The following is a 14160-nucleotide window of genomic DNA, read 5'->3' on the forward strand; positions in this document are numbered from 1 at the left end:
TTTACTGACAAGATTTGTTTGACCAGCTATACGTAATATATACTTGGTCAACCAGATCTTGACAGTAGAAAAAGGCGGCAAATTTGAAAAATGTAGGCGCGAAGGGATATCGTCCCATAGAAAATTTGAATTTCGCGCCTTTTTTTACTGACTGGATTTGGTTGACCAGGTATACATCTTTCTGATCACAGTGTTTTTTCTTATCTGTTTGTAAAGTGACGTGACATGACAGATGTGCGTTGTATCGGTTGAGTAGCCAATGCCAATAATTTTGAGAACTATATCTGTCTGCACCCGAATTATGAATATTCTGAGTACCTACAACAATATAAAACATTTTGAAACATTGTACCTGCGGTAAAACAGAATACGGGTATTGTTAGGTTGAAATCTGTAATAATGCAATGAAACCCGACATCAAAGTACAGTAAGTGTGACTTATGATTTGTAATGTTGTGATTCACCACCTACTTCAGAGATCATAATTCAATCTTGAAATATAAGAAATAATCTAGAAAAAGAAATATTTTTATCATCCGTTTTGAGATTTATTTAACTATCGTTTTAGTAAGAATATGTATGATTTTTTAATTTGATACAAATATAAACCGCCTCTCTTTCGCCTTTTGTACAGTGTGTTTTCGTATGTGCAATAAAGATTAAATAAATAAATAAAATACTTAAAGAATAGATTCAAGTATTTAATAAATGGGTTCGATATTTGTAAGAAATGAATTACTAAAACAAAGAGTGCACTTTTGATGTAACATGTGTATAGAGTAGATAACATTTTTGGTTGTTTTGCTTGACCAGATAATTAAGCAGTCTCCTAAGCATAATTTCTTTATATTATAATATTTGAGAAACAACTTTAATAAAACAACTAACTAACTTGTAGGCTTACAATGGTATAGTTAGAATTATTTTATTATAATTCTCGGCATCTGAAGGGGCCCACTGGTTAACAGTCTGCCGGATGGTATCGGTCTGTCAGTTAGAACAAAAAGTTGACAGCACCAAACAACTGACAGGCCTATACCGTCCGGTGGACTGTTAATCAGTGGGCCCCTTGAATTGTAAGAACATCTCATAACAATTCAACAGCTTAAAAAAGATAACTATTTGTCTTACGTGGATCATATAGTAAATAAATTGTTTGTTATTTTACAGTATCCCTAAACCCGGTGTCATCACTTATTTTGTGCAGCACTTCTTGACATTTCTCTCCCTGCGTGTATATAATAAAGTAGTTAAAATTTGTGACATTAGGCACTGTAACATAAATGGGGCAAAAGTTTGTATACTAAATCTGTTAAAGTCTTGGAACTATGAGGAATCAGAAGAAATTCTGAAACCTTCCGAAGAGATTCCTAACACTACATATTCATAGGATTACTTCTTCATTTCTTTTCGAGTTCTTCTATTCACATTTATATTTCACTCGAACATAATTAAATCCAAACAAACTTTTACATAACACTTTTAGATTTCACTCTCTCATTGCAACAAGCTTATACACATATATAATCACACTCCTCCTTCCTTCATGTAAATATGCATATGCTTAATATGTATAGATTATATTGGTAACTCATGATGACTCTTCTGATGACCTTGACCCCTGCAATACATGCCATGACTAGTGCGGGGTTTACTGCAATGTGCCTTTATTAAATTATGTTTTATGTTAAATAAAGATAAATTTTAATTTAATTTTTTAATTGTAGGTAATGGGGGTGTGTTGGTGTAAAGACAAGGTTCCAGAAGAAGGTGATGTGTACTCGCTGAGCCCCGAGCCCGAGTCCGCGTCCCCGGCCGTGTCGGAGACGCGGCCTCGCGTCACCAAGTTTGTGGACTCCAAGCTTGTAGATCAACTTGTGCTGGAAATGCTCGGTCTCATAGCTTCAATTGTTGACAAGTGAGTGGCCAAAATTAAGTTCTGAATATTTTAAAGGCCTGCCAAAATAATGTAGCCAAAGTCACTTTGTTAGAAACTTGTGAAATTTATTAACACAAAAACGTGTATGATAAGGGTTGTATCATTACATAGTATAAAACAAAGTCGCTTCCCGCTGTCTGTCTGTAGGCTTAGATCTTTAAAACTACGCAACGGATTTGATTTTGATGCGGTTTTTTTTAATAGATAGAGTGACTCAAGAGGAAGGTCTATGCATAATTTGATAACCCGTGCAAAGCCGGGACGGGCCGCTAGTAGTTATTTGAATAAAAACAATTTTAAAAAAGGATCTAAAAATGGTAATATAGTATGCAAAGCCGTTTTTATTTTATTTTATTGATTGATGAATTTGTTGTTCACTTCAACAAGAGTACATTATTATTAAGTATATTATTAAAGTAATTAGAAATTTTTAATATCATTCTTATGGCAAACCTTTTTACTAGCGGATTTTGCATTGTTACTATTTCTGCAAATGATTACTAATTTTCACCGTAAACAAGGCTATTGAAAGAAAGATTTTGTCAAATTAAAGATTAAAATTGAATGGAACAGGAGATCTTATTATAGGCCTGTGGGTAGCTATAGGTCAAGGCTAGTAAGGAAAATGAACAGTTAATTGCAAACTTTTATAACCTTGTCAAACCTTGCCAAGCAAAATGAATTTTATTTTGTCAACACAAAGTTCAAATTAGAATGGAACAGGAGACCTTTTTATAAGTCTCTGGGTGGCTAGAGGTTATCCAAACTCATAAACAATGAACATAAAAATGTTTTATCGCTAATGCGGCTCACATTGCATCTAATTCATTATGCAATTAAAGCGATTATACACTGCATGCAATTAATTAGGTTTGATGCTAAATGCGAAATCGTTTTCCTATTTGCAATACTAGTAGTATATTATTTCTATGTGGGTGTTTGTTTATTGTATGTTGGTGCACTGTTGTACTAAATAAAATATTTACAAATCTTAGACCAATAAGCAAAGATTATAGTTCGTTTTTTTTAGCATTAGAAATAAGGTAAACAATCTTGATGTGTCTTTTAATTGAAAAACACATTTTAAAAATAAGTTACGGTAAATATGTAACAATTATGAATCTAATACGATCTTTTATAGTCTTCTGCTTTCATAAGTAATAGTTATTGATTTTTAAAAAGTGTTTTTCAATTAAAAGACATGTCAAAATCGCTTACCTTCTTTCAAGTTCTTTCTAATCCTAAAAAAACGAACTATAGGTTCAATATTTCTTTCCGCTTCCCGCAGAAGTAAGGCGAAATTATTTTTTTATATCACAGTCAACTGCACTGCATAGAAGTTTGTATGCAAAGGTGCTAAGCGAATGGTGTTGCTGACATAAATATTGTATTTATTTAATGTGTTTATCCACAGGCGACCACATAATTTTAACTTTGTCTCCTTCTCGCATGTTAACGTTTCTATAAAGTACTATTAATATACCCTTAGTTATACTTAAAATTGGTCCTAATTTATGAACCTCATGTTACAGCGATGAAGAATCTCCCGTCTCCCTGGTGAAACTGCATATGATAGCGGACAAAGAGGAAGGATGGATACAGGTGGTCAAGTCCATGGTGAGAGTGATACCGCTCGAAGACCCTTTCGGCCCGTCTGTCATCACCATCCTCCTGGATGACTGTCCGCTACCCTCCAAAGATTCCGTTATAAAGGTAAAAGAATTATGCTTCACTAAAGGGAGCAAAAATTAGTATCACATTAATAAAATACATATGTTGTATTTTTTTTTATGAACCTACTTTATTTCGACACATTTCAACACCAGCATTTAGTTCACCGACAAGTCTGTACTTCAGTTAATAGCCTTCAAACTTAGGGTTAGTTTCAGTAACCCTCTTTAACTAACATAAAATGCAATTATAAGTAGATTTTGGTAAAACGTGTACAGTCGCAATCTTGTACGTCCTGGTCACATGAACTACATATTGAGATAAAGATAAAATAAAAGACCCAGCTTTTACGTTATGCTAGATTCAAGCATGTTAAAAAAGAAAAATAACTGAATAGGAATCAAAATAACCTTGAACACGGAGTATGTTTTTTGACGTATTATTTTATGACTTTATTCCGAATATTACATAGAATTATACAAAACTACGAAAGCAAAATATACTAAGCTTTTAAATCCTATGTACGAATAATAAGAGATCTGAGCTATAACCGCGAAAATCGAAGTTCGCAAATTGCGGGCATTTTTCTCTGTCACTCTAATTACGCCTTCATTGGAGTAAAAGAGAAAGATCCCCGCAATTTCCGAAAAACGGTTTTCGCGGTAGCCCCTCTGTACCTATAACTTTTTTATCAGCAAAAACCATAGTGACAGAACTTATGGACCGACTAACTCGACTAAGTACACATAGCTTATCTAGGGAAGATAAAAATTTAAGTAAAAATAAGGCGAGATAGTATTCTCATTATTTTTAAACTGCCAATGAACAAAATATACTATATTAAATTATTTTGCCATAGTTAGTTAATGCCATTAAAATGCGTTTTTAGGACTTTCCTTAAAAAATATTCTTATCCAGGTTTGGCAGTGTGCGTTATATATTGAACAAACCATAGTCACGCTCGAGTCGTTGCGTGCCGGCATACTAGAGTATTCTTACATACATAATATACCTACTTACATGTGTTTAACACGCCTCTTAATAAATGTTAAGGTTACACAAAGTGGAGCAGTAATTTAAAACACAGCGTATACATTCTTTATTTGCTCCCATTATTTTTACGCATGTAATTGTCGTGTTTATCTCCATGAGTCATCTTTTACAGTGAGTTTGATAGCCCATACGGTGAAAACTTATTTAAACGTCATAATTTTATAGAACTTTGACGTTTAAAATAACACTTGTATACCGTCTGGGCTATCAAAATCGCTGCCAACTTAGCTTGGTCTAACTCTAGCTGTGTGATCCTGATGCTTGAAATGGGTTAAGTTGTGGGTCTTTACGGAGATAAGACGTAAAGTGTTATATTACGCAAATGATAATAGTTTCGACGGTCGCAGGTGACGCAAATGCTGGGTCTGTCGTCCCAGAGGGCAGCGCAAGGCGACATGAACGTGCGAGTTGAGCGGAACATTTGCGTGGTGCTGGGCTGCCTGGCCGAGAAGCTGGCGGGGCCCAACAGCGTCGCCGTGCTCACGCAGAACACACTCGACTATCTCATCGCGTTTCTGGTAAGATCGCAGGTGGGACTCTCGTGCCAGAGGGCAGCGCCAGGCGACATGAACGTGCGAGTGCAGCGGACATTTGCGTGGTGCTGAGCTGCTTGGCCGAGAAGTGAAACAAAGTGTAATTTAAATAGGTGCAGAAGCTAAAATTGTTAGCAGCCATGAAGCATTGCGGCAGATAAAGTTCAAATAAAATGAATGGTCGTCAAACTTCATAAATATATTAAAATAACATAAACCGATCATTTATTCTTTTCCCAGGTGAAACGCCGCGAAGCATGCGTGGTCCTCTTCGCGTTGTTAGCGTTAGAGAAGTTTGCCCACACGACTGAAAACAAGCTGACGATCAACAAGTGCCTGGTGCGCGAGCGAGGGAACCCCCTGCTCGAGCTGGAGAAGTTGGCGGGGAACAAGGACCCCGTGTGGCGGCAGGTCGGGTTCTGCGCGCAGTGGGCGCTCGACAACCTGTGTAAGTGTCACCTCCCACACACTACGTCTGGCCCGTGTTCATTAGTGTTGCTGTACAGGCACCTGCAATAATATGGTTCTCTTCAAAGACCGCAAAAATAAGATCGAGTCACGATATTTTTGCGGCCTTCGTTGTGTAACATATTATTGCAGGTGACTACAATTTCAATTTCAAATAATTTATTTCAGAATAAAATTCCATAAAACATACACAACAAAATTAAAATTAACTAAAATATAATTTAATAAGTTAGTAACATTAAAAATACTTAAAACTATGTTAGTATACAAGAAACAAACTACTTACTTACACTATTTAAAATTTATTTCCCCACTGTAGTATGGACTACACTGCGCAGTTTCTGTTGTAAAGATCGAATCAACAAAGTTGGTCTGAATAAGTCCTCCCACCACGTCAACCTCTTGACGTCACTCGGAATTCGCATATTCCACCATTTCACGCTAGGTTTCGTAAAGTGACCCGTGTGTCTAGTCAGTCCACATGAGTTTTACAATAGCTTCCCTTGTACTCGCTTTTAACTGAATGTTATTTCCTCAGTCCTGGTCGAAGGCCGGAAGCTTTCCTACGAGGTCGTGGACATGTCCAGCATCAACGTGATCCTCAACTCGCAAGACGTGAGCGAGTACTTGAAGATCTCGTGCGACGGTCTCGAGGCGCGCTGCGACTCGTACTCGTTCGAGAGCGTGCGGTGCACATTCCAAGTCGACGAGGGCTGCTGGTACTACGAGTCCGTCATCGTGACGCCAGGGGTCATGCAGATTGGCTGGGCGACCAAGAACAGCCATTTCCTTAATCATGTGAGTGTAATATCCACTGTTTAGGCATTAGTGGACTTAGCGAGTGTTGAAATAATATCGTATACCTTCTTGGCTTTTTTTTGTCAGAGGTGGAGGTAATCCTCATTGGATACTCCAGCCCGGTATCCGGTAGCATGCCCGACTCGACTGTACTGGAGATTTTTCTCCCAGCCCCCTACGGACTAAACCCCTCCACCCGGTAAAGTGTTTTGTTGCCAGAAACTCGGCGCTATCGGTATACGCGTTGTTTCTGGATGTGTAGTTGACAGGTCTGCACGTTCTTTTGGTTGTCAAATAAGCGCGTAGTACGCGCCGCCACGCTAGTGATATTCTACACTGAGACTCAGGTTAATTTGACGATGAATATGATTTAGGCCGTAGTTTATAATCCACGCCAGCTTCCGGAGATCAATCTGTAAATCTAATTCCACTTGTATAATTGTCTTGTATTTTCAGGAAGGATACGGCATCGGAGACGACCTGTATTCGCTCTCGTACGATGGCTGTAGGAAGCTCATTTGGTACAAAGCGCGCCCCGAGCCCGTCACGGAGGTCCCCGAATGGCGGCCTGGGGACGTCCTAGGAGCTCTAATAGATATGAACACAAAGGAAGTCATATTCTCACTCAACGGTCGTCGGTTGCCACCTTGTAGGGAGATATTTGAAACAACCAGGTACGATTTACTTGTGGTCTAAGTGGTAAACAACACATTCAGTGCCGAAGACCCGACTATCGGGTATTTTATGATTTCGTTCCCAGGCCGGACGACCCGATCCGAGCCGGGTACTATAGCTTTATATGACGAAATTTTTGTGGCCTGGTGCGGTCTTGTTTGGCTGGGTGGCAATGAATGCGTTAAGCTTGACATGACTCGCCAAATCAGGTGCTGTCCTCTATAATTCACGCTCAATCTCTTGAGTGTAGAAGGGTCAAAAATCAAAATGTGGCCTAATTCACAAACGTAGACTTGACACTTCTCGCCATTAAACAGGGGGCTTCTGTGCTGACCTTTAAAGTTCGCGTAATTTCCCTAAGATTCTGTCATCATCATTAACTTAAGAGTTATTCTCTTGTCGGTGGAGTATCTTCCAGCATTCCCTATCTTGCGCCAGCTCTTTGACTTTCTGATAAAAGACTGCCTGACTTGCTGGATAAGATTCTTATACTTCAAAATAAAATCTTTATACTTCAACTTAAAAAGAGGAAAATCTGTCAAACTACTGCAAAGGTAACAGACACAACTGCCCGCCCAGACACTAATCATAATACAATAAACAAGCATACGGCCCGTTTGATGGTAAGCAGTCTCTGTGGCCTATGGACGCCTGCAGCTCCAGAGGCGTTACATGCGCGTTGCCGACCCTAACACTCCGCACCCTCGTTGAGCTCTGGCAACCTCACCGGCAGCCGGTATATGAATTGCTCGACCCATAAATATTAACCTTTTCCACGCCGTGTCAAACACAAAAGCTGTCACTCAGACGCCACATCATTGAAGTGTCAAAACTGAAGTTGAACTTTATGTATATGCACGTAGGCCGATGTTGCTCTGTGGTCTGTGACCGATTAATCGGTCTTTGGCATTGAACCTACGGTGCGGATATATGGGTCACTGGCGTCCATAAGGTTAATATTTCGTGAAATAAACTGTATGTAATATAACATTTTATTTTATTTATTTAAACTATATCAAAAAAGTACAAAGCTTAAAGCCTTGTGGCATTCTCTACCAGTCAGCATTGATTGTTACCTATAGGCAAGGCTTCTTCGCCGCCGCGAGCTTCATGGCGTTTCAGCAGTGCCGCTTCAACTTCGGCCACGAGCCGTTCAAGTTCCCGCCTTCCGATCGGCCGTTCGCCTCCTTCAACCAGCACGGCTACCTGACTGACGAACAAAAAAAGGTAACATGTGTTTGTACATCATAAAGTGGTACACACAATAGGGTACAAGTTCCCGCCCTCCGATCGGCCGTTCGCCTCCTTCAACCAGCACGGCTACCTGACTGACGAACAAAAAAAGGTAACATTTGTTAGAATGTATAATTAGATATAGTGAAAAGGTAACTTTTCCCTATATCCAATTATACATTTTAATTGAAGCCGGCGTTTAAAGACATAGTGTGCAGTAACAGCCCAAAAAGACTGGGGCGTGTGCTAGGGCTAGTTACAATATATGTGACACAAGTTTAGAGAGCGATCGGATAAATAAATTTAACGAAAAAAGCTTAATTAAACATGCATTACTGGCTATATTTATTTTATTTTATGTGTTTGTATATCATAAAGTGGTACACACAATAGGGTATTTGACTGTATTTAAAATAAATTATTTTACACCATGCATGAAATAAAGCACCAGAAGATTAATACAGAAACGTAGACAGCAGTTATTTTTAGACATTTCTATTTTAAAAGCCGTATATAACTAGAGTCTGTGCGGAAAGCGGAAAGAGTAGGTTATTTGATTGTGACGTCACACGCTAGTGTTTCATATAAATTCCATAGTAGCAAAATTGTTTTGACAGTTCGAAAAAAGAAACTGATTTGACTAGTAGTCAAATACCCTATTGTATAAATTTATTGGGGGTGCCACTGAGCTTCCACCGGCAACACACGATGCTAACATCCATACATCCATCTTCTGCCGCATAAGTGCGTCCTAGCTCTGTTTACCTAGGATAGCGGTGCCGTCATATTAGCGGCCGTCTCCATACAAAATACTACTACCACCATATTTTGCCGTATTATTTCATATGGAGACGGCACCGCCATCCTAGGAAAACAGAGCTACGGACATTTTCAGTTAACTTCAAGCAGGTCAGAACTATTTACTAATGTCATGTATTGAAAAGAATAAACCAAAAAAGACCAAGTAACATAGTTTTCAAGTTAATGTGATTGACAATATACGGAATTAGGCTCTAAAATACAAAATATATTTAATTAAAAGCGCATGAGCGTTGTCAATAACACGAGTGGCCTTAGTTGAGTAGTCGATGTCCTGAGTTTATTTTTATTTTATTTTTAATCGGCACCGTTTCCGGTTTAGAAGCATATAACGTCCATGGTTTTTATTGTTTACATATATCTAGTGACAGTAGCGATAGCGCAATGGAGGCGAATCTAAATACATACCATTCGCGGGAGCATAGGGTACAAACACATAATTCTCTTTTTGTCGCCGCCGTCGGATAATTTATTATGGCCCGTATATGTAAATCTATGTATATTGGAATATCTGTGTGGCCTTCCACACATATTCCGCATAGATATTATTTAGACCCCTTGGTCTAAATGAGTGGGTGTCACGTGGGCGCGCGCGTCACCGCCCGCCGCTCGGATACGCGTGGGAAGCCAGCACGGTGACGTCACATCCCAGGGGTTCATCTCACCGGGAAAGTCATTTTATTTAAACAATTTACTACGAATCTTCTTTTCTTATTACTAGGGTCGGTGTTTAGAGGAAAAACCGAGACTGTCGAAATTTTAAAGTGGATAAATTTTTGTCGATGTTGACTGTACTTCGACGACGAATGGTAATTGACGACGATATTTCATGAGACGGAACATTTGTTATCAGTTTATAAAGAACGACCACTTAAGAAAAATAAACATTATTGAACATCAACAGTGAAGTTAGTACATATATGTAAAAATCGTACATATATGTATTTAATGTCGTGGTAAAGTTATGGTCATTTCTGTATTGGTCAAGTCCGCCGATAATAATAAAATGTGATTTATTGACAAAATGAAATAAATGTCAAATCAGAGTACCAATTTGGAGGACTTGATTAATTTTGATAGCTTTGCCTTCACGGATGTTAAAAGTGCTAGTTAAGAGTGTGATAATCTGTAGATCTTCCTGTTGTGACGCTCGTCGCCTACACGTGACATCGTGATATAAAATAACAGCCGTCTAGTATATTACGTGCCTACGCATTAAAAAACTCATTCAATTTTATGTCTTATCCCCCTATAATTAAGGCAGATATTTGGACCAATTCTCAAATTTAGTTACGGTAAATATACGGAGCCCTCCAGAATAATAGCCGTTATGACGCCACGTCCCTCTCTGATAACTTTATTGGTGTCACATTTTTGTTACAAACTGAAAAAAGCATCTGACAGTATCATTATAAGTACGTACAAGCTTTAATCGACAAAATGGGTCAATATTATAAATAGCTGGGTCTATTACGGAGTTTCATTCAATCAGACGTATAATGACCTAATTTTGCGCGTCCTGTTGACCGCGCATGCGTTATTTGCACTCAACGCATGGCACGTGTTCCGAACATTGCGATTTTCATCTTAACCTCACATTTGAGTCCTATCTATTATCCTGCGTATACACCATTAAATAACATAGGATTTGGAAAATTAGATCTTAGGAATGCAGGAGTTGAGAGCCAGCCAGGTTTGCAAAATGAATGTCATTATTTTCAGTGAGATGGAAAAGGCTTGGTTGGGGTATTCCGAGGGGATCAAAAATTTAAAGGCCTTATCGATCCTTTGAGGTCCTGCTTTTTATTTAACGAAGTAGAATTCCCGCTGTTAAAGAACAGCACTGCTTTTGCATTTCTTTATGAATTAGGTATTTATTAGTTCAATAATTGAAAACATGATACAAATGTATATAGAACACTGCGACCAGCAGATACAAAGACCAAAAGAACCTGCAAAGATAAAACATATATTATTATAATGGTATTTATTCTCTGGAAAGTGACATAGCAAAGTTCATTTCTAAGATAATAGTGTTATTTTATATTTTGTTCTAATATAACCGCTTGCCAGTCTTCTGATGCATGCAGTCTCCTGATCTTCGCATGTATAATCTATGATTAAATTAGTCTTCATGGCTTGAATTAGAATTTAGGTGAACAATGGCGGCGGAACATTAAAAATCCATTATCAGAAATCGTATTTGAATGATGCCTATTAATCAATTAGATTCAATTTTAAATTCAGTTAGGTATTTTCAGCCTCGGCGACGTCCGAGTTTAATAACTCTTTTTAAGTTTAGGTTTAGGTACTAAGTCAAATATGGTATCATTTTCAATAAATCAAAATCTATTTTCAAATTAGAATAGAATAGAATAAAAAACTTTATTTGGTGTAAAACATAAAACTTAACCTATAATACATCTTATTCTAATATATTTTAACACCAAAATGGATGCCACTCAGCATATGCCGATGTCTAAGATACTTAGCCATGACGCTGGTTTTCAGGGCAACCAATGAAAATAAACACAATGAAAATAAAAATAAAATAAAACAAAACCAAGCTTACATGTGGGAGAAAGTGAGTTTAAACTATGAATAAAACATATATTATTATAATCTGTTCAACTAAATCAACTAAATATAAAATTCAACTAAATCTGTTCAGCGTTTATTGTTTGCCCATACAAATTTCCACTCGCCGTTTCATCCCGTTAAGGGATGACTACGGGGATAAAAACTATCCTATCGGGAATGCCCCGGGAATCAAATTATCTATCCTGAACCGATTTAGTTAAAACAAATTTCAACTAAATCGGTTCCTCCCTTTATAATCTTGCCAAAGGAAATCTTTGGTTGACGAAACGCCGTATTTCATCTGGTACAAATGCCGTAAAATCCGGGTTTGACAATTGACCCAGGGGAACGTAACCGTGGCAACAAGTGATGTTGATTCACCCGTATTTTATAGATTATGGATATTTAAATATATAATACTTATCGTCCATGTCCATTCTAACCTAGTGTTAGGAGCAGATTGGTTACGTCACTGGTAATATATAAAATCCGTATTGGTTACAGGTTGTGCCCCGAAGGATATACCTTGAGCAGCTCCGTTGTTCAAGCGTGAAGGAGGACTCTTGCACGCTTTGCTTCGACGACACCGCTTGCTGTGTGCTAGAGCCGTGCGGACACAGGTACGGGCGAAACTCACTACATATTTACAAATTAATTAGGTTTATTAATTGCAAACTTTATTTTAACATTGACACTTAAATCCATTTACCTATGTATACAACTTTACACCTATTTTTAGGGTTCCGTAGCGTAGACCGTACCTGAAAAGGAAAAGCGGAATCCTTATAGGACCTCTTTTTTTGTCCGTCCGTCTGTGGGTCTATCTGTTGAGACTTATTATCCTTTTTCTCGGGAACGCGTTCAGTTCAGTTGAAATTAAAACCATAAACTCAGAGGAAAGGGGACGGCCACTTCCACTTCAGTTTTCTTTATGGATATTGACATTGTGGATTTTTTTTACATATAATTTAATGTATATTTACCATAGCTTTGATGTAAAAATTAGGAGCGAAAAATCTGTTATTCGTCATCCTTCTATAGAATTTTTTACATGCTCCTAACTCTTATAATACCGAAAAAATACAAACGTAGGGGCATAGCCTGTGGTTGATATACAACAAATTGTGTCAAAATATTTTCATTAATGTTAATATCCAGAAAGTAATATGAGGACTACGTTTGTATGAAAAGGCGATTTCGCATGGGTCTTCCTCTTTCATCTTCAGCGATATTTTATTTAAAATAGGAGATATGAAATAATGTCAAAAAACCGGCCAAGTGCGAGTCGGACTCGCGCACGGAGGGTTCCGCACCATCAACAAAAAATAGAGCAAAACAAGCAAAAAAAAACAAGCAAAAAAACGGTCACCCATCCAAGTACTGACCCCGCCCGACGTTGCTTAACTTCGGTCAAAAATCACGTTTGTTGTATGGGAGCCCCACTTAAATCTTTATTTTATTTTGTGTTTAGTATTTGTTGTAATAGCGGCAACAGAAATACATCATCTGTGAAAATTTCTACTGTCCAGCTATCACGGTTGGTGAGATACAGCCTGGTGACAGACGGACGGACGGACGGACAGCGGAGTCTTAGTAATAGGGTCCCGTTTTTACCCTTTGGGTACGGAACCCTGAAAACGGTAGCCGAGTCAACTATTTGAAACGTTAAACTGGTTGTCGACAGAGGTTTCTGTTCGCTGTGCACGTCGCAGTTGAAGGAGTGCCCGATGTGCCGGGCGGGCATCGTGACCGTGCGCCGCGAGGAGACATGACAGGAGTGGCGCGACAGCGAGTCGAGCCCCAACATCACGCTCGACGAGTCCCCCACGCCGCCCGCCGACGCCCGCGACCCCGGAGACCAGGTCTTCGATCTCATATATCGCCTCCACTAGGGCCTTCCTTCACTTTCCACACTCTTGTTTATAGTGTTAATGGCAACTTGTATAGTTTGTAGCTTTCTAATAGAGCCCGAAGGCTAATCCTATTGTCAATTGTTAAGTAAAACCGCACGTGCCACAACCACCTGCATAAAAAATCGGTACTTCGGTTACTGAGTGCCGGCGAGTCGAACGCTACAGAACCAGTCTAAAATGTGTCATCGAGATGCGTAACAAAGGCGCGTTATCGGAGAGCGCACCTACACTGGTTTTTTGAGCGTTGGACTAGCCCGCGCTCAGGTGCCAAATAGAATAATTAGGACCCTTTTTTGCAGGTAAGTAGCACGTGCGGTTTTACTGAACAATAGACAATAGGATAAGCCTTCGGGCTCTACTAGAAAGCTACAAACTATAAACCTTATTGCAACCGATGGCGGTTAAGTGTTGCTCTCGGTACACCATACACCACTTTATAGCTTTGTTCGTAGCCAATAGATATCGTGGGATCATATTG

The 14160-nt window shown here is 38.7% G+C and overlaps 1 protein-coding gene across 1 annotated transcript; it reads left to right on the forward strand.

Moving 5' to 3' along the window:
• The first annotated feature begins 278 nt into the window (after positions 1–278).
• On the forward strand, positions 279–13658 carry LOC134661173 (RING finger and SPRY domain-containing protein 1-like). The gene is made up of 10 exons (XM_063517134.1): positions 279–427; positions 1728–1918; positions 3472–3652; positions 5011–5181; positions 5437–5644; positions 6203–6462; positions 6919–7136; positions 8220–8364; positions 12274–12389; positions 13454–13658. The coding sequence occupies exons 2-10, from the start codon at positions 1731–1733 to the stop codon at positions 13539–13541; spliced, it is 1575 nt and encodes a 524-aa protein (XP_063373204.1). The 5' UTR covers positions 279–427; positions 1728–1730; the 3' UTR covers positions 13542–13658.
• Positions 13659–14160: the final 502 nt, after the last annotated feature.

The sequence above is a fragment of the Cydia amplana genome, chromosome Z, assembly GCF_948474715.1.
Source record: "Cydia amplana chromosome Z, ilCydAmpl1.1, whole genome shotgun sequence".
Classification (NCBI taxonomy): domain Eukaryota; kingdom Metazoa; phylum Arthropoda; class Insecta; order Lepidoptera; family Tortricidae; genus Cydia; species Cydia amplana.